This window comes from Ostrea edulis, chromosome 8 (assembly GCF_947568905.1).
Source record: "Ostrea edulis chromosome 8, xbOstEdul1.1, whole genome shotgun sequence".
In the NCBI taxonomy this organism is placed as follows: Eukaryota; Metazoa; Mollusca; class Bivalvia; order Ostreida; family Ostreidae; genus Ostrea; species Ostrea edulis.
Window position 1 is genome coordinate 23,745,806 of NC_079171.1, and position 22,243 is coordinate 23,768,048.

General features: G+C 33.6%; 1 protein-coding gene across 4 annotated transcripts; it reads left to right on the plus strand.

Annotated features, from left to right (window-relative positions):
• Positions 1–235: 235 nt before the first annotated feature.
• LOC125662578 (UPF0394 inner membrane protein YeeE-like) lies at positions 236–21,559 on the plus strand. 4 transcript variants are annotated; one of them, XM_048894822.2, is made up of 11 exons: positions 236–785; positions 11,240–11,481; positions 11,664–11,747; positions 12,792–12,949; positions 15,498–15,546; positions 16,012–16,114; positions 17,418–17,541; positions 18,072–18,132; positions 18,485–18,654; positions 18,895–19,046; positions 20,061–21,559. In XM_048894822.2, exons 2-11 carry the CDS (start codon positions 11,268–11,270, stop codon positions 20,209–20,211), a joined length of 1,266 nt encoding a protein of 421 aa, XP_048750779.1. In that variant the 5' UTR covers positions 236–785; positions 11,240–11,267; the 3' UTR covers positions 20,212–21,559. The 4 variants fall into 4 exon arrangements, with proteins under 4 accessions (XP_048750779.1, XP_056003185.1, XP_048750778.1 ...); XM_056147210.1 differs by lacking the exon at positions 236–785 and adding an exon at positions 4,845–4,877; XM_048894821.2 differs by lacking the exon at positions 236–785 and adding an exon at positions 5,234–5,331.
• The last annotated feature ends 684 nt before the right edge of the window (positions 21,560–22,243 follow it).

Sequence of the window (22,243 nt, forward strand, 5' to 3'; positions counted from 1 at the left end):
TGTAGTAGTAAGCTGAAACTGAATATAGAATGATAATGCAAAATTTACTTTTCACCTTCAATTTGATTGTTATCTCTTGACCTGAAATAAAAAAGATAAACAAATGACTACAATATATATAATGAATGCCATTACATAATCATCATAGCGATCGATTTTCAGATCCATTGATTTTTTTTCTGTAGGTGCATCCCGTCTTTGTAAACTGTTAAAATGTTATAGAACTCGTTAAAAGATTTGCTGACACAACTGCATATACGGATAATACCTATTCAATATCATCCACAAGGGGTACTTTAGCTCTATTTTAATTGTTCGTAGAAGATTTAAAAATGAAGAAGGCCTTCGTTATTGTGGTAAAACTTTACTAGACCGGAGTACCCTTAGCATTGTGGTGAACGGGGGGAAAATGTGTATTCGACGGCCGCGCTTTCTGTTTACCGGCCTGGTGGTGAGATACGTTAATTATCGTACAGAAACGTCCACAAAAGACGGGGTAGTCTTCTGACATTGAAATCATACCCTGGTGTAGTACCCAGACAAGACTATTGTTGGCGTGCATGATTTTCCTCTACAATATCATTTGCGTATATTGTGGTATTCAGGACAGGTGGGTTAATGTGAGAGATTTTAGGCTGTGTTGAAATATATTTTTTCTCTGGAGACACTAACAAGACATTTTTTTTTCCAAACTGGAATTATATTCTGTAAGTAAATCACGACGAATACAAAGAGAAAACGGTAACAACAAACCAATTGTTCGACGAAGTTTTGTGCGAATGAAGGTAAGATGCATGCATGTACTCTCTCTCTCTCTCTCTCTCTCTCTCTCTCTCTCTCTCGCAAACACACACACATGCAAACACACATGAACAATTTGCGATATGAATTTTATTTTTACTACATATGATTATAACTAGCTTTTTTTTTTTAAATTTAGATTAAGTTCAAAATGTGAACGTGTGAAAGTTCTACGTTAGTTTGTAACTCTGCAGTTGTAATAATGATAATGATAATAATATCCTTTATTTATACAGGATTGCACAATTAGTTATTTAAACTAGTTTAATTTGCAGTCCTGTCTAACACGTAAATTATATATATATATATATATATATATATATATATATATATATATATATATATATATATATAAATTATAATATATGCAATTATTGATAACGGTTAATTACCATGTTTTGGTTGGGATAAGACATAAAAACATTGCTCTTTTCCGTTGTGAGTTTCCTGCGAAACTGGTGAAATTCACTTCCGGTTATTTTTCCGGGTACAGTGAACAGAAGTGAAAGCACAGACGGCAAAAAATGAATTTTTTTCTCAACAACAACAAAGCGAATTATTTTTTAAATCGGGTTTAACCTCTTCAACATCAGCTCGCATGCCATTTATAGCAGCCGGTCCACTTTCATAAATACCGGCGGACTTAATTTCTCATCTAACGTGTTTTTAAAGAAATGAAGTGTTTGAAATAAGATATGGATTTTTGTTTTGTGAGAAATTCAGTTTAGGACAGTAATATTATTGCAACAGTGATCAACGTCTGAGGGTAGTGAGTCTCTCTCTCTCTCTCTCTCTCTCTCTCTCTCTCTCTCTCTCTCTCAGAATTATCAAAAAAATACATTTTGAACTTTGCATGCATGCCTATTCCGATATGCCCAACCTTTGTATATGAATATATACATGTATATTGTCCAGCTTTTTCCTTCGCCTGTCTACTTAACTACACCGCCTAAGAATGTTTATGATAAATCATTTTACCGTTTGTGTGTCTGGTTTCTGGCTAGGGAGATACATATAGGTTGTGGATTTTGGTAGGGAGGTATGTTGTGGGTTTTGATAATGAGGTATGTTGTGGATTTTGGTAGGAGGGAGGTAGCTATAGGTTGTGGGTTTTGGTAGGGAGGTAGATTGTGGGTGTGGGTAGGGAGGTATGTTGTGGTTTCGCAGTTGTGACAACATATTGATGGTAGCCGTTTTTATCCTACCATATTGAATTTTTTATATGACAATGTGAAAGCGAATCTTCTGCTGATAATGACAGTCCCTCATCTCATTCTTTCAACCCGAAATCGACGAACGGGGGAGGGGGTGTCTCTGTGGGTTTTTTTTGTTTGTTTTTGTTTTGTTTCTACGCAACTTTTCTCCTGATTTTAGCTCAGAATAGATATTTCAAAACCTAAATACATTCAACTGTAGATTAGCCAGCAGGACATAGTACAGTAATTGGCCATAAGTAGATTCCCAAAGAAAAAGGTCCACTATATATTTCATACAAAGCCATATATTTTCAAAATTTCGCTTGGAGTCAGTTTTTCCTCTATTTGGATGAAATAAGCAACATTTTGTTTGGAAATATCAGAAGTAACTGTCATAATTTTGAAAAAAATGTTACTATGCAATATTGCAGAGAGATAACATTTTATTCAAAATTTTGATTTTTTATTCCAAAATTACACATACTTACATGTATATAAAGAATGAGTGTTCTCAAATCAAACTTTGTATCAGAATTTTCATATCTTTGCAATAGAGTATGACATAATAATTCTGAAATTATTAGATGATACTGTAAATAATTCTGAGATCAGTGTTTTTATTTCATCAAAATTGATCAAGAAATGAGTTTAGGAAAATTAATTGAAAATATATGTTTTGTATGAAATATGAAGAGGGAATTTTCTTTAGGAACATACTTACATGTATGGCCAGGGACTGTATATATCACGAAGCCATTGACTGCGGAATGTGATTTTACAAACCATGCAATATTTTTAGATATATTGAGAAAAAAGGTAATTCATTACATCCCAATATACAGGTACATGTATGCATTACAATTGAGTTTGAAAAAAAAAAGGTTTGGAATATTTTGAATTTTATTCATATCGACTAGCTGTCTCCCCTAACTGATCTAATAAAACCTCCCCACCAGTAGCAATCCTCTTTTTGAATTTAAAAATAAAAATAAAAATTCTTTAGATATATATTATAGGTATCTTTTGATTCCTTGTTTAAACGGCTAAAATTCTTTATTATCGGGTTATTATTGTGATATTTAAAGGTGTTAGATATTTAAAGTATTTCTAGGTATTATGAACTACTTATTTTTAAAAGTGATTAGTAGGTTAATATGGCTCAAGTGGTCATTGAATATCTTGAGTGGTCATTCTAAACAAGTTACGTTAATCTCATTAAGTAATGTCCGTTCTCCGACAAAAAACTAATTCTCCGTGAGAAAATATAAGGTTGTGTAATAAACAAAGTGATTATTCGACTAACATCGCACCCACCTTAATGTTCGGTGTAATAAGGGACCCTCGCACCTTAATCCACGAGAACTGAAGAAAAAACAGCAATAGGTTTAATCTTTAGATCCATGTATGAAGGGTGGTACGACAAAATAAAATAACTCATTGCACATATGATTTAGGTGTACATCTCTCAATAATTAAATTCTTTTAATCTCAAGTTAGTTCCTCTGACATTAGTGATAATGAAGAATTGCCTTTTCTCTGTGATATAAATTTCTAGGATTTTTTTTTTCTGCACGGAAAAGGTGGGGGGGGGGGGGTGTCCTAGTATTTAGCGGCGTAGTTAAGTTTTTCACGTTCATTCAACACGTGTATTGAAGTCCCTTGATCGTCTTTTGAAATCAACAGTTTCGTATGAGGGGTGTAAAATACAGTGTGCTAGATGTAGTCAATATGTCGCCCAGAAAAAAAAGGATAGGTAGCAGCTCACTGTATATACTCTGTTAAATGGGGGTGCACGTGTGTGGGGGGTGTTAGTTTCACCGGGGGGGGGGGGTGTCATTTCACTGAAGTCAGACCACTCTCACTTTTGATGTAGTTTCATAAACTTCTAACACGGTGGTTGGTCAGATAAAATAGAAGGGAAGGTAGACCGTCCAACTACATGTTGAAATCAAAGTAATATGCTATAACGCTTCTCCATAATTCACGTGTGATTTGTAAGTATTTGAGATTTATGATTTTTGAGAAGACGGGGAGCAGAATGAAATATAACTATTTACCAGTATTCCAATGCTTTAAAAAGATGTCGTTTTCAATTTTTCATTTTCAAAATTCTTATCCTTGCATTAAGGTCAAAATTTTGATCGGAAACTTTCGATAAATTATATTTTTAGTGTTTAACATCAAAAAATAAAAATAACGCTGTTAAGCCCCTTTAAAAGTGTTAAACGTCAAAAAAAAAAAAAAAAAAAAAAAAGTAACTGTATCAAGTCCCTTTTTAAAAAATCAACAGATAACTTTTTTTTTATTTTCAGGAAAAAGCATTGTGTATGTAAGATATCTTAGCAATGAAAATTAGCGACTATGAATGTACGTGTTCAAAAAAGACCTTGGGAGGGAACGTTGGATTTTTCTCAGCTTAAATTTTAATTGAGTAAAATTAATTTTATTCTCCTGAGTAAAAAAAATGTGCCAGGAATGAAATAAAACTCAATATACTTCCCATGTTACATACAGCCTTATTAGTGTGTTAAGTCGCGTTGCTAAGTTGTATAATTGGCGACTAAAAAAAGGCGCGGAACGTGACTCTGGCTGTTTAAGTACAATAAACGTTTGACCAGCGAATGTCACGTTTCAATGATAATTGAGATTATTACGGTATAGAATAGCACAACACATCCTCCGTTACAATCGCGTTTACAATGCAATCAACTTCAACAATAAGTTAGTCCCTTTAAAAAAAAAAAATATTCACAGCATCCAAATAAATTAAGTGTTTTTCTCTACCAATTTATAAGTCAAAACTTTTATGCATACTTAATTAGACAATTTAATCCTAGTCTCTATAACTTATTTGGAATTTAAACTCAAGAGGATATAAAGGTAATCAAATTAAATGTAAATTGAATATTGTAATTGGATTAACATTTCAAGTTCTTAATTCTTTACAAAAAAAGTCATTCATCCAAGGACCAAAACTTCAACAACTTCTCTTTGCATATACACAAGTGTATTCTTATGATTTTTGAGACCTTAAGCTGATTATTATCGGCACTGGCGTGGAAATATATAGATTTAAACACACCTGCCTTAATGCCATTATAAAAAAAAATCAACTACTCCACATATAAATGCCGGAGTGGTCAATATTTAGGGAACGAGAAATTTGGCGGTCTGGGAGTCTGCGCAGATTGAAATTTTGGGCGTGCTGTGATTTCTAAACAAATGTAGGTCACGTTCAACCCCGTCAGCATGCGTTAGAGATAAGCAATACACTGGCAACACTTTGAAAATATCTCGAGAGTTAGGTAGGTCTTCCTTTGGATTAAACATTGAAGTAAGTTCAATTACTTGAGTTAATGTAGTAATATTCTTGAATTATAAGTTTATAAACGTTTACTGAAATATGTGCATTTCTTAATGAATAATCAGTAATGTTTGATATATAAGGTTATAAACTTTTTGCCGAAATCTATATTGTGTATTGAATTTTCAATGTGAATATTTATATTTTAAAAAAAACATTTATTTTTATGTGTAAAATATCGACTTTCAATTAAATTCGTTGCATGTATATATTGCATTTTGAAAGATATTTATTGTTCTAAAGGTATTACACCTGTTTGAAATATTTTTACAAGTTTTTTTTTTTTTTAAATCAGTTACATCTTGGTATATCTGTCTTCGAGATTTTCTTATATTGATATACACATAGATCTGTCGACGTGCAGTGATTTAAATTTGCTGATATAATCATGTCCTAGTGGTGTGGTTTTGTTGATTGATTTTAAATACATTTTATCACCAATCATGACAAAAGATGTGGACATAAGTTAAAAAGATATACACTGTTTAAATCGTTCTCGTGATTGTACATAGACAATGTATGGTACCGTGCAAACGGTACATACGTATATGTATACAGCAGGCAACTGGAGATATAGATCTTTGATAACTCTACAAAGCTGATACAACACTCTGGCCAATAGTGCTTAGTGGGGGTATGACTGCGCTTATAAAAGAATATATCAGATCTGTGGGATGAGACTAACTTACAAATATTTCAGATAAATGTGGGGTTTTTTTTTTTTTTTTTGTTTTTTTTTTTTTTGGGGTTTTTTTTTTTTTCGTTTGGAGCAAATATTACATCAGTTTCTATAGCCAGCTAAGCCAGAGTTTATTCACTGTCCATTGAAATTACAATATATGTTAATGCATATATCAATGTATTTGAATTTCCCTATCATAAACTTTATCATTTAAAAAAAAAACACTGAAATAATACACGTTTTTGGAATGTCAAATTTGCTTTAGACAGCGCTGATTTCTCCAAAAACGAAACGAAAAAAGAAGATTTACGGCAATTTGTTCATACATACACCATACACATTGTATAGATATATGATACATGTACGATTAAAGCTTAAAGATGCTCTTTTTCATAATTTCATATGTCATCTTGAGCGGTAATTATATATTTAGAATTAACCCTCCTTGGACTGACCAATCTTTTTTTTTAGATACTTCAAGTATGCTTTAAATTAAATAAACAAAAATAAATAAATAAATAAAAAACACCGGTAAGAACTGTTTATTGATAACAGCCTCAATTAATTATCGTAAAAATTGGGAGGAATTATTTAAAAAGTTCCAAACAAAGACTTGGTATTATTTCATTTTAATTGACAGTCATTCATAGTACAAGGTGTCAACAGTGAATTTCTCAATTCTACTCATATGATTGAAATAATTTTTGATCAATGATGTTCTTTTCGAAAACAGATACTACAGATTTGAACAAACCTAATTTTGCTAGGAACTAATTGCATTGGGGAAAATAAATCAAATTCATAATTTTGCCGGAGCCTGCATGTTATCGATGTTTTCTCAATGACAAACCTCCAAAAAATAAAGATCTCATTTCATTTTGGTGGGAATTGTTCCTGTATCACAATTCCTAATTCAGGTGATTTTGTAATGAAATTGAGTGTGACAATTTGTATGGGGAAAACACACGTAATTTTGAAACAGAAACATGACTGTCAATTTCGTAGGGCAAATACAGCCTTTCTCATGATTTTTTTTTAAGAAGTTCATAAATCTTAATGGAATTAATATTTAGGCCGTTCCCTTTTCATTTGAATTCAAGAGAAAATAATATTGACCGACTGACACGCCCCTTTCCATACTCGTATTCTTAAAAGTCATACACATCGTGAGAATACAGAAATTTTAAGGAGTAAACTGAATGTAGGCATTGCTAAGGTGAACGACAGTTCACTATCGAGTTGTGAACTGTCGTCCAGATGACATGCATTTAAGTTCGTTATCTATAAATAACAAATAATATCAAACATGCATCTACAGTGTAATTATAAAAGAAGAAGAAAAAAACGAAAGAAAGAAAAAACAAAACGGGTAAAAGTGAAACAAATGTACCATCTCCACTTTCCGATTTCAAGTCTGAGGTTTATCCTTAAGATATCGAATAACGATCGGACTCTGAAAAATCGAATAAAGATCGAACTCGAAAATCGAAGAAAGATCGAACTTGGAAAAATCGAATAAAGATCGGACTCGGAAATATCGAAGACCGGTCCCAACTATTGCCGTAGCAATATAGCACTATCTCTACTTTCCTAATTTTAAGCCCGATGCCTATCACTAATGTATGATAATAAAAAAACTTCCGAAGATCAAATAAGAAATATCGAAAGGCTCCTAATTAGGAAATGAAATTTACAGCATATTTTTACCATTATGATACCATTCTCTTATGACCACTTTCCGAGTTCCAAGTCCGAGATCTATCCTCAATGTATGATAAAGAAACCAAACATTGCCCTAGGAAAATTTGAAAACCGGGATTAATCTACATGCATATCTTTGATGAGTTAAAAAAGAAAAAACCACACACACACACACAAAACAAAACAACAAACAAACAAAAACCAAAGACAAAAAAACAACAACAACAACAACAAAAAACAAAAGAACCCCCTCCCCCCCAAAAAAAACCCCAAAGCAAACAAAAAAAAGTCTGCTAACTTCACAAGTTTATCGATCAGGAGATAGGTGTGAACTATAGAACCAGTTTGCTAATTCAATTCAAACAATATCTATTCAATAAATTGATGGTGGGCAGTAGGCTTAGCCTATAGGACCCCTCTTCCTAATGATCAACAAGATATGTACAAGCACAAAATTGTATACCATACGTAATTAATTTGACTCTCTCTCTCTCTCTCTCTCTCTCTCTCTCTCTCTCTCTCTCTTAACAGCTGTATAACATTTGTATATAGTACAATTTAGTATAATATACAGGTATATAAGTATTGATAGTACTGGTTATATGCATTCTAAAAAATACATATTTTTTGGTAAGTGTAACAAATTTGTGCATGCGGTAAGTTAAAAGAGTTTTTATTTTGTTTCAAAATCAATATCAGGATTTTTAGATAATAATAGTTTAGTGGATACGCGTGTATCAGCGTCCGACATCATTACATATTCAGAAGTTCATGTATGTGGTGATTATAAGCATGATACTAGTATTCAAAAAAGTTATGCTTTGCACCTTCACAGGGTGCATCACGATTATAACAGTTGCAAGAGTTTGATAAATGGGGGGGGGGGGGGGGGGATCGAAGTTCAAATTATTTCTTAGTTGCAAATGTGTACAAATGTAATATTGTACTTTCTATCACCAGCATGAACACATTCAATACTACTCTTACAAAAACAGCTTTTTAATTTTTTTTCTTTTATTTTCCTGAAAATTATTAAATAACTGTACCGTAGATTGAATAAAGCTTTCCATATACGTGACTGTTCTAATTTGATGAATCTTAAAGGAGTTGTTGATATTTCTAAGACTGTATGAGTGATGATTGGGAATATAGGGTTCTAAATGATCTGTAAGATATTGAGGCGAGTGACCATTTATTATTTTAAAGAATAATATTGGTTTGTGGTTTTTCGTCTAGTATTAAAAGTATTAAAAATATTACATCCCAGTTGAACGAGAATAATTATATCTTAAGCCCGTATTTATCCTAGCAGCTTCTAACATGAATGTTTATCTCTATTGGTGTAGTTTCTCAAACAACTTCATTAAATTCTGATAGGGGACAGATAAAAGAAAAAAATATATACATTAATTAGTGCTTAGCGATTTACCTTGAAATTTAACATTCTTAAGAAGTTCGGTCTAGAACTAATTTTAAGTCACGCGTTGTTGGGCAGGATTGTGACTTTCTCGCTGGTTTCAGGGCATGTCCTCTAACAAGATGCACGTTCACAGTGCTCCGTGCATCACTTGGCAATGTGACCTTTCACAGTGTTCCGTGCATCACGTGCCAATGTGACCTTTCCTTCCCTTTTACATTTGAACACAATCTAAAAATTCAGTTACATTCAATTTTATTGCATTTTTTGTTTTAATTCAAGTTTTACTATCCTTTTCATTGAAATGTATGGGCTGACAGTTTTTGTTCCATTCTAAAGATTGTAAACTAAAAAAAACATTAAATGCTTTTACATCCATTTATAAGGATTTATTGATCTCGCGAAGTGTCTGATAAAATGATATAGTATTTGAAATCATGAACCTAAGCAATATGTTTCTCTCTGACGCATATTGCACTAAATATCGCTTATCACCATGCATTCTATTTGTACATAATTCATTCAACACCATACTATGAAATACTACAACACAATCTTATCATTTCCCATTAGGAGAAGAAAGGAGATGATTAATACGCATGGGTGATTCATAATTTGATTGACATTACTACATTGTAGGATACACGCTTGGAAGAAAAATTGATCAATTTTATTTGATACATTTACTAACATTATCTGATCATTTAATATCTAAGTATGTAGGAAGTAGCACAATAGGTTGTTGTTTTTCTTCCCAATTACTTAAGAGTAAAACAATGGTAATATTTCATCATAAATCAACTTAAGAAATTCTTTCTACTCGTTTTAATACTATAGCAATTTCACTTTTTATTACATTCTATGCGCATAAACAGTTTCATGTGTTATAATGTTTTGGATCAATTTAGAATTTGTTTGATTTTGGAATCGTTATTCAAGTACATAATTACATGTACTAATGATGATACTGCATGATAAAATTTACATACATTTTATAGATAATTTTCATAACCCCCATCGTGCGTCAAGTTTCGCATAAGTTATTGTACAATTGGTTAACGTGCTATTCAAATAAATGAAACTGATTTTACACTTGTTATTAAATTAAATTGCATTAGAAATTCAACAACAATTAACAAAAAATACTCTGCAACAAAGCTCATAATTTTTTTATTTTTATCCCCTGTGTTTCGTTTGATTTAATCATTCACACACACACACACACACACACACACACACACACACACACACACATATATATATATATATATGACAACGTTACTTTTGCTCTAATTACACCATAAATTACACTGTTAATTGCCATGTGTTTCAAGGTTAACTGTTTGAAAATAAGAATATCTTAAATGCCTTCAATTGAACTTTTAAAATAAAATCTAACAATTGGTGACACAATCAAGTTTTGTTCGTATTTCATCAACTGAAAGGGAGACCCATCAGATTAAAAAGGAAAAGACAGACAGACAGAAATTCAATATGAAAATGGAAATAACTTTCTTTCTTTCCTATTTTTCTCACGCACGAAAGCAATGAGGAGTGAACATTTGAACGTTACTGGACTGATTAGCAATGTATATACTTGTCATATTTTGCATCGTCATATCGTGCGAACGTGACAGAGGAGTATTTAAACTATTAATACGATTGTTTTATAAAACATTTAACCGCCCTTTAATATTCAGGTCAGATCGGGTGACCGACAATTCTCCGCTCTGATACTACTGTTTACACATGGTTAAGTGATATAAAATATGACTACTGCACATTGTCAACCGGATAAAATACAGATGTATCTGCGTTTGCGCAGTGATTCGGCAGTTCTGTTCTGAATTAGAGGAAACGCACTAAGCGGATATCTCGTGAAAACATTACTGTACAGCAGTTAGACTGACGTTTTTAAAAGCGAGATGAAGCATAGTTTTTTTCAGAAACTATTTCAATGAAATGCTAAGGAGCTTTTAAGCAGCTGATAACTTTGTTTTGCAATGTTTGGAACAGAGACCATACACAATGTCTCTGAGCAAAGGAACTGTCATTAACCATAGCAATATTCGTCTCAGACAGGGAAAGGACACGACAGAAACAGAGATGTCGTCATCATTACTGTCTCCGACCAAAAACAATCAGGTTTCCTACATCGACGTGGAACATACAAAAGACAGTCTGTCTGATGGATCTTACAGTGAAATAGAGGTAAAACCCAAAGAAGTCCGATGTGAAAATTGCAGGAAGATCGTCCTGCAGGTGATTGGAGTGGGACTGTGTGGAATTGTGTTTGGTATCGCCATGGAAAAGTCTAGAGGTTAGTGTATCGAAATAATTTATACCATGCTTGCTGCTTTTTTGGGCAGGTCCTTTGAGGGTTTTTTTTCCTCACAACATCTTAAAGAATCCTATATTGCAATTTGCACACCGCTAAATGAAAAGCAAAATTAGAATACTCAAGCGTTTAGAGATGAAGGAAATGTCTTGCTTCTTTTTTAGTATTTGAACCGAAGAGTATTCGAGACCAGATGGTGTTTGAGAATTTCATCATGTTAAAGATGTTTCTCGCTGCGGAAGCATTCGGTAAGATATCATATTTTTAAAAAAAAAAATTCATTTTTGAAAATACATGAGAGTATTAACTGCAACGCCTCACGCCGGCATACTCGATGAAGCCCGTTAACTAGTATTTCCTAAAAATCATACCGACGTGAAGCAATGCAGTTTATACATTTTTGCAATTTCAAATATGAAATTTGATTTTTTTTTCTATATCTACATTTTACTTTCATCTCTGTCGGTATTTGCAGTTGTAAGAATACTATGTATTATGTACTATATTTATGAAGGCTCATATGCGCATTGTTGACAACTGCATCGCATAACCAGGCTAGGTTATCATTAAAAGTGTGTAAAGACATCAAAAGTATAATATACATTGGAAATTTGAATATGTATAGAACATCTAGGTATGATATTATAGTGCACATCGGGTATTGACATTCATTTCAATACTGTATGCACTTGCGTGGTTATTTGATTATATTGCGGACTTTTGCTTTTACTTTTTGACAAACCCAGTGTAAATGAATGTGACAAAATTGGAATGATTAAGAAAACAAACAATTGTGTACATATAACCCAGTGAACGTAAATATATCGTACATAACGGACATACATGATAAAGCGCAGATCAACTAATGATCATTGTAAGTCGATAACATTTATAAGAATATTTACGAGGATGTGCCTGTATGATGATATAGAATCTCACTCTTAAGTTCTGAAAACTATGCTTTAATATTTTGCTTTAAAAAAGCGACTTTTCCAAGGCGCTAAAATCATTTTAAAAGAAAAAAATATTGATAAAATTGTCAAAAGCTCATCCAATGATAAATCATTATTGTCAGATGTACAAGAAGAATACATATAAGAAGACGATACTATCTTTAATGTGCTTGTAGATGTTTTAGTTCTTTAAAAACCGAATAAAATGACTTCGTAAAAAGACTGAAAAGAATTAATAGTTTGTATTTTTCCACATGTATTTATAAAGAAGACTGAAATCCTCATTGTTTTCAATAATTCCTATTTAGAAAATATTTGTAAATACTTTCTTCCTGACAGGCCAGATCAGCATGTCCATTCTCTCGTTGATTCCCGCCACCAAAGGGAAGTTCGAAGACGCATCGAAAGAATTCATCTCGTGTTTTACAGACAAGGGTATTCTCTCTAGTGCCTTGGGCGCATTCGTGCTCGGTTCTGGGATGTCGCTTTGTGGAGGGGTGAGTTTTGATATTTTCTACAGGATTAAAAACAATTCTTGCAAGAACCCCCCTCCCCTTTTTTTTTCTTTTTAGGGATTTAAGATTCCACTGAGGAAAATTAGAATTCCTAACGTGTTATAAAAATATGAAAGACAGTACATTTTTTACTGATTCATTTCTTGTTTAAAACTTTTGCTTCTGTTAATGAAATTCAAAATTCATTCTGTAGTGGGCGTTATTGATCAAAAAAGTGCAATTACATCATGTTATTGAGAGAAAAAATAAGTAAACCATACGAAATGTGTACTTGTTTTATGTCCCTTCGAGAGTTTTTCACACATACTGAGACGTCACCAGTTGTAGCGAAGTACGTACCACACATCTAGCACTCAGGGCCGTAGGGTTCTTTACGTACATGTGCCAACGCCTGTCTCGACACGGGACCTCCGTTTTTAAGGTCATATCCAAAAGACCTGTGATTCTCACTTCTAAATTTAATGGAGCAATCACTACCTACATGTGTGTTTATGTGTTACATTTGGCACGAGATGGGCTCGGACTCACGACCTCCCGGTTATAAAGCAAACATTATACCACTAACCTAACGCGACCGGTCCTTTATGATTGTTTGACCGGGGCACAAGACAATTTTCCCATAGGAATTCCACTGAGTAGCTGGGTCGATAAATCCACATGATATTGGTAGATCCGTTGATAAATATTGGAAGATGGGTCAATATATCTATTTATTAATCGTAAAAATAAACACGACTAAATACGTGCAGATATCCTTATGATTGGAAACCCTGCTTTGCTCATGGACATTATTTACTAAGTCCATGTTTATTTTCACATTTTCATATTGATATAAAATTTATAGGTAAGCAAAGTCGGTGGAGATTACTGGTGGGATTTCAGATAATAGCTTTGAAGTGTGATTTTAAAATTCACGCGTTCTATAAAAAATATGTTTGTCAACATTTTCCCGTGCACGACACACCTTTTACCTTTGAATACCTGTGCTCATGTTATTATATATTGATCTAGAATTCGAAACATATTTCTTATGGTATTTCCCATTTATGCAGAAAAAAATAAGTGGGAATTACTGCTTGAAGGTACAATCTATATTTTAAAAAAAAACCCGTTACATTTCACAGTAGTTCATCATTATGATTATTTTTTTTCTTGATATGAAATACATTTTAAATGGCGAAATTCTAATAACGACAATGCAAAAGCTGGCTGGTCATATTTTTTTTATACCCCCTGGGTCTTGAAGTTGCACTCCGTCGTCCATTTTCTTTTATAATCTAAAAGCTAGATACGCACTGCCAAAGCATTCCGAGATAGGATCTCTTTGAGAGGTGACATGCTTATAACAAGATAACGCTGAATAGATGCCAGGGTTTATTTGAACCCATTGTCTTCAAAATTAAATCTCACAGCATTGCATGCTGGGGTACTCGCGAACTTAGTTTTCTTCTGAGATATATTGCGCTACGGAACAAATCGTATTCAACTGACACTAATGAATTCCTCCGCTATTGTTCAGAATCGCGTTTTTAAAAAAAATCATCATCTGTGTAGAAGACCTTCAAAAGCTCATGTTGTAGCAAACCATTTTAGTTGGGAGTCACAAATTATCAAGTGCGTGGATCCAGCAGAACATATTTGGCGCATATTCTTTAATCTTTTCAACAGAATTAAAACAAACCAACATTTTCAATTACATGCTAACAGCCTGGGAAATTCATAAATGGGATTTTTTTTAAATGTTATCAAAAATAATTTGTCTATGTTTTATAATTCTAAATGATCATATTAACATTATTAGTCCTATGTATTTTTTCAGTCTGTATAATTCATTGATGTATGTTTGACTATAATGAGGTCAGTCCATGTATTAAAAGTTTTTCGAAAACTGGAAACAAAATGACTTTTTATCTTTGATCTTGAATATCTTGAAAACTAGCTAAAATTTTGATTTGGGAATTTCATTGATAGCAATGGAATATTACTTGATTTTATTGCTACATATGTAAACTAAAAGGGGTACGCAACTCAGGAAATATGCCCGTTCCGGAGTTGTCCGCCCCACTGTTAACTGACATCACGGTACAGTGAAATTCCCCAATAGTTTCTCTCTATACATGGCTATAATGATTTTCGTGGTTGAAATAGTATATATGTATATTCATATTTACCAGGATTGTGTCAAAGTTTTTCTCTATTCCCATGTTTCATTGAAAATGTATAATACTTCTTGATAAAACAAACAAACACTGAAGGTTTCCTTCTTAATGAACAAATACCTGGTAACATGACGTCATATTGTGATCATGACTGCACTCGTATAACCACATTAACTAGAATTACCGCAATCATAACAGTATTGTATATACTAGAATTACCGCAATCATAACAGTATTGTATATACTAGAATTACCGCAATCATAACAGTATTGTATATACTAGAATTACCGCAATCATAACAGTATTGTATATTTCAAACTTATTGATAAACGTCTATGCATATATACTTTCATTTTTCTCTGATTTCCAGTGTCCCGGGATGGTTCTGCCTCAAGTCGGAGCCTGGGTCCCTAACTCACGTAAGATATTTTTTATGCAAGTCTTTATGTTATATTACCACATCAATACTAGAAATTTTCTTTTCATATGCATGGAATTTTCAGTGGGTATTTAAAGATAATATTGTAAAGACTTTAGAGCTTAGGTTAGATACGAGTCATTTGTTCAGATTCATCCCGGTGATGCCGGAATGATTTTAGATACGAGTTATGAGATTGATCACTGTTCGTTATCTTCATCTTTCATGAATGCTCGTTTGAATTAAAATGTAGGATTTGTTAAACAGTTGGACCCCCTCCTCTTTTTTGGGATTTTTAATAATGCTAATATATTAGAGGGGTAGTACATTGATTTATTTTTTATTTTATAACGAGCCTACCAGTGACTTATTTTCTGATTATAACTAGCTTACCTGTGACTCATATTTTGATTTTATAACTTATTTTTTAATTTTATAACTAGCTTACCAGTGACTTATTTTTCAGTATTCACTTTGATTGGATGTTTGATCGGTGCTCTGTCATACGGGTTACTTGGTACTCATATTTCCCGTCTAACGAAACCAAAGATCTGCTTCAAACACCAGCAGTGAGTATCGTGTCTTACACCGTTAAAATCATACATGCCCATCATAGATGATGGAGTCTGAATAACCCAACCAAACTATATAACCTCATTATACATAATTTAGCCCGAATAACCCATCCAGACTAACTATCAACCTTGTTATACGTAATATAGCCCGGATAACCCACCTCAACTAAATAACCTTATTATACGTAATATAGCCCGGATAACCCACCCCAACTAAATAACCTTATTATACATAATGTAGTCTGAATAACCCATCCACACTAAATAACCTTATTATACGTAATGTAGTCTGAATAACCCATCCACACTAAATAACCTTATTATACATAACGTAGTCTGAATAACCCATCCACACTAAATAACCTTATTACACATAATGTAGTCTGAATACTGTATACAGGGTTATTTCGCCCCGTGTTATTTTCGCTTTTCTACACTTGCTGACGGGTTTTAATTCACCCAGAAACAGTTGTGTTAAAAGTGAGATAGAAAAAATTTCACCCAGCCTTAAATTCGCCCACTAACAACAAGAGTGAGAGGACAGAAATAAAACGGGGGCGAATATTTCCCTGTATACAGTGACTCATCTAAAATATACAACCTCAGTATACATAATGCGTTGTCTGAATAACTCATTAAAAGTATACAACCTCGTTATACATAATGCGTTGTCTGAATAACTCATTAAAAGTATACAACCTCAGTATACATAATGCGTTGTCTGAATAACTCATTAAAAGTATACAACCTCATTATACACATATTGCAGTCTAAATAATACATTGATTTGGTATGACTCAACATCTAACAGCACCGTGAAAGAGAAAATCCATTCAAAATAGTTTAAGATCCTGAATGAGGACCATTCGACATACCTGATCAAGAGAGATATAGGGCTCACGGCGGGTGTGACCGGTCGACAGGGGATGCTTACTCCTCAGAAGCACCTTATGTCACCTCTCGTATGTCCAGGGTTCCGTGTTTGCCCAACTATCTATTTTGTATTGCTTATAGGAGTTATGAGATTGATTACTGTTCGTTATCTTCATCTTTCATATTGAATTACATCTTCAAAAGTTTATGTTCAACAGACAATTCTCCGACATTTCGAATGGTCCATATTTGTACTACTTTGGATTTTCTGTTCTTTATATAATTTTAAATATCGATCATTGTTCGTTATATTCACCATTCTTCATTGTGTACGTAATTAAATTATCGAACGACACTTACCGTTGCTCTAGTGTATAATTCTAAAATTTAAAACCATTAGTTATAGGAATGTTTTGCCTTGCAGAGTCCACGAGAAATTCAATATACCGTATGCCGCCATTGCTCTGCCCATGGCGTTTGTCCTTACTGTGGTGATCTTCATAATGGAGTGGTTCTGGCCTCATGAAAAGGATCTGGAGAGTTTGGGAGTAAGTAACCATTGAAGAACGATCCGGGGTTACTATCCATTATTTTACATCTCTACATTTATCGCCTCTGACTCCTTTTGTTATATGTGGTTTAGTAGTCTAGAATTGTCGTTTCTGACTCCCTTTAGTCTATTTCCTGAGATTCAGTAGTCTAGATTTATCGCCCCTGACTTCCTGTCTTTTTATTTCCTGTCTTTCTATTTCTTGAGATTCAGTAGTCTAGATTTATCGCCCCTGACCGCCTTTCTTCTATAATCTAGATTTATCCCCACTGAGTGCCGTTGGTCTATTTCATGTGGTTTAGTAGTCTAGAATTATCATTCCTGACTCCATTTAGTCTATTTCTTGATAATTTAGTAGTCTAGAGTTATCGCCATTGACTCCCGTTGTTCGATTTCTTGAGATCTTGTAGTCTAGATTTGCCACCCTGACTCCCTTTGATAGCCCTTGGGATTGAGTACTTATACAATTTGATTATTCTATAATAACTATGATAATTAATTTTCTTTCTTTTTTTCCCCTCTTTTCAGCGAGCAGCCGAACTCAAGTCTAATGTGATTACAACGATATCCTGGCCGCCCTACGTAGGAGGTAATGATGTACTCGAGATCAATATTCTGCTCAGGTCCAGATATATCTACACTTACTTAAATATCCATTAAATTAACGAAATCTGAGCTGATATATGCTATTTCGTGTGGTTGGAAATTAACGCTTACTGTGCTCTACGATAACATATACAAGGGAAAACCATGCACTATTGCTTTTGGTTTAAATGGAAGGGCGTTGGAATATAATTACTACTATATGAAGTACGCATGCAGCATTTTCAGAAGACGTAATGAATCTGATCTTTTCTTACATTTAAAATTTTATGATGGGATAAACGAGCCAGAACTAATATAAACTGTAACTTTACTTTCATTTGTCTCTCAAATTCTAGGTATCCTTATTGGTGCGCTGCAGATTCCCGTGATCCTCTTGGTGCGCGATACGATTGGCGGATCATCAGGTTACGTCACAGTAGTCTCGCAGCTCTTTTTCACGAAAAATCTACAGAGGATGTTTCCCTACCTCGCCGACAGGAGAACGGGTGTATCAAATTGGTGGCAGGTACAATGCAACATTGATTGATAGTTAAATACCTTCAATTTGTGTGAATGAGATGCATATGTATATGAAATTTTGTTGACTCATTTCATGTACAGTGACAATATTTTTTAGTACTGTGATAGTCAATTCATTCACTGTAACTAAAATGAATTGCGTCACTTATGCAATTATATGTATAGTGACTATCCCCTCCAACTTGCTGTTTAGAAATTTACTAAGTGAATTATATGTATTTTACAGGTTGTATATGTCACGTGTGCCATTGGGGGCGGGGCAATTTCCGCTGCGACTTCGAATTCCTTCGGTAAAGCCCTAGGCGTCCCTGTATACCTGGCGTTGATTGGGGGTATTGCGATGATCTGGGGCTCCCGCTTAGCTGCAGGCTGCACAAGGTATAATTCGTCTTATACTACGTTTTTTGGCTATTGACCATTGCGTGATTTTGATATGAAATTTAATAGTAATGAAAACAGTATTATTTTTTCATCGATAGTTTTTTCACACGGAGCGTAAATCATATACATGTATTTTGTTAATGAAGTGTAAGCTTTAAGATAGGCTTTTCGTAACAGATCTCAGATTACAAAGAAATGTACATGTAATTCAGTAATCTTGGATGCGAAACATTGCATGTATCAAAATATTTTCGTAGTCACGGTATCAAAATCGCATACATTCCAGTATCGAACATATACTCCCAATTATCACCGATCATAAGCGTCCATTGGAATTTGTCTGCCCCTGAATCTGAATCTCGGGGTCACTGTACCTATTAAATATCCTCTGTTCAAAGCAGTCGCCGACTAGGTGTAATATGTTCGGTATTGTTATGTGTGGCGTATACACGAATATTGAATAGATGAACCTGAAAAAATGTGTAATTTGATGTAACTGAGAAGGTTTAGAGACACTCTGATTACTCCTGGGGCTTTATGGATTGTCATATTGTCAGATTGTTTTTATTGTCAACAAGGAGGTCACATACAATATAGTATTCTTTTCTTTATGTTTCTTTAACTGTTTTGTTTGCAATGCATTAAATAAGAAACGAATACAGTTTCGAAAAGATATAATTTGTGTAAATATTTATGAGAAAACAATATAATTCCGATCTAGTGAATAAAAATATAATATCGTAAAAGACCCCGATGTGTGGCCGTTTGATCTGTGGCTCCTGGAAGACCACAGGCGCGTTGGACATACATGTATCAGATAGGACTGGGGATACTGATATTCGTTAAACATAGGGTATACTATGTCAGAACGGAGCGGATATACATATCTCTTTTTAGAATGTAATTGAAGAAGATATTTTGAGAGAGTCCTGGCAAACCATTTGTATTTATGAAAATATACCTTACATTTTTGAAGATTGAAACGTTGATGATTTTCCTATTTCATTACAGTGGTCACGGATTATCAGGAATGGGACTCCTTTCATGGCTTTCCTTCATAGCTGTGCCTTGCATGTTCGGAGGGGGGATCGTCACTGCGTTTGCTATGCAGGCTACTGGGGCCTTGGACACTTATGTTACATCTATAGGCGAAATCAGTTGAATGCCTGAACAAAACAAACACCAAAAAAATATACTAGCCAAACCTTAAACGAATCCATCTCCGGAGAAAACCTAATAAATTGAAGTAACCGGTGATTTAGTGCAATACGTGATCCAGGAAAACGGTTATTTAACATGACTTCTTCTGTGTTCATTAACAGTATTATAATGAACTGTAACAGCAAACTTGCCAATGGAATATTCACCCAGTTTTCTTCTGAACTTGGACAGCACGATTTCTTAGGTGAAAACTTGATCTATACATATGTATATGTATATGCTGAACACCCACGTGTACTATTCTTCTTCTTGGCTGAAGTATCCTTTCATTTCCTCAGCGGTTACATGTTACGCTGAAGTCTTCCGAATTATTTTTACCAGGGCGTTTTCAACCAAATTATTATTGATATTACATGCATGCTTTGATATTACGCTATGGCATTATATAATCCCTATGTACTGTAAAGGGGACATATTCACCTGGATTTTATTTTCGTTATATTAACGATAATATTAGCGATCGCGAAAATAAAACCATTGCAATGTACTGTTCAAAGTATTTGGGGGTATGAAGTCATATATGACAAGAGATTTATCCGCGAAATTGAAGTCATAGTGAAAATCCGAATGACAGAAATCGCGAAATTTTAGCTCCGCAAAATTAAAGTCCTTTACAGTATGTTTGCAAGAATTCAAATCGCAAGAAGAAAAATGATAATTGATAACTTCGCTGTAGTAATTATTTCACCTTCTGGGACAGTTTTTATCATTTATATAAGCGAATATATAGGTATAGAAATATACATTCAACATGCGTACCTCATGAAGGTAAACGGATTTCTACTTAGCTTCCTGAATGGAAAATGCCATATTGCTTTGCTATTATAAAGGTATATCAATAGTTATTGCACACTGCATCAATAAAAACGATGTACCTTTTGAAAGGTATTCTAATGCAAATATTGAGGACTCTTATCTCGTTTAAAACACCTCTAAGTAGAGATGATGATGATGATAAATTATTATTAACACCCTTGAGTTTGAAACAGATCTAGACGTCCATCTACATTTTATATTTGATGTAGATTTCTATCAAAATTTACTTCTATGCACATACTGTTTTGTGGTCTCTTTTGCCCTTTACTTCATCGAAGCATGATTAATGCTGCTGATCGCAAGATACATGCATATTCATTTTTATTCGTTGCAATTGTTAAACATATTCATTGTTGTATGTGAGACGAACGTGTCTTGAATGTTAATTATTTATTGATTGTTATCATATGTATCTATTGTGCCAAATCATATTTATATAACTGCAAATAAAAAAGTATTATTCAATTATTAAATGGTTTTATTATTCTTAATTTATCAGGTGAATTATAAACAGACCGTGACTTGGGACAAATTCCACAATGAACACATTTTAAATGTTGGATTTCAGAATGCAACGCCCATGAATCGTAACATATTTGAAATATTGGATATCAGGGTACCATGCCCACGAATCGTAACATATTTGAAATATTGGATATCAGGGTACCACGCCCAAGAATCGTAACATATTTGTAATATTGGATATCGGAATACCACGCCAACGAATCGTAGCATATTTGTAATATTGGATATCAGGGTACCACGCCCATGAACCCTAACGTTGTAATATTGAACATCAGGGTACAACGCTCACCAATCATAACCCGTTCTTGTATTGGAAATAAAGTCCTGCATTGTATAGACATGTGTACATGTAGCTTTGAATTCCTTGTAAGTTATTTCATCGCCATTACACATTACACTTGATCTAATAGCATGGCGATGCAATAGAAATGACTGCTTTATTGATATTTCTACAGAGTGCTATCACAAGGCACTAATACCCAATACTTAATAGACTTTACTGAAGAAATTCATTATCACATACATGTATAAAGCAACATCCTAATAAACATTAAAATAATAAAAAGAGATTCAATGGATTATAGGAAAGATAACCCTTTCACTGACATAGATGAATCTAGACAGTTGCAAAA

What these genes read in the sequence shown, in the direction of transcription:
- LOC125662578 (XM_048894820.2), top strand. Translation starts at nt 11,190, where the DNA reads ATGTCTCTGAGCAAAGGAACTGTCATTAACCATAGCAATATTCGTCTC. An exon ending in TCTCGCTGCGGAAGCATTCG is followed by an intron (nt 11,748 to 12,791) that starts GTAAGATATCAT and finishes TCTTCCTGACAG; the next exon opens with GCCAGATCAGCATGTCCATT. An exon ending in AGGATCTGGAGAGTTTGGGA is followed by an intron (nt 17,542 to 18,071) that starts GTAAGTAACCAT and finishes CCCTCTTTTCAG; the next exon opens with CGAGCAGCCGAACTCAAGTC.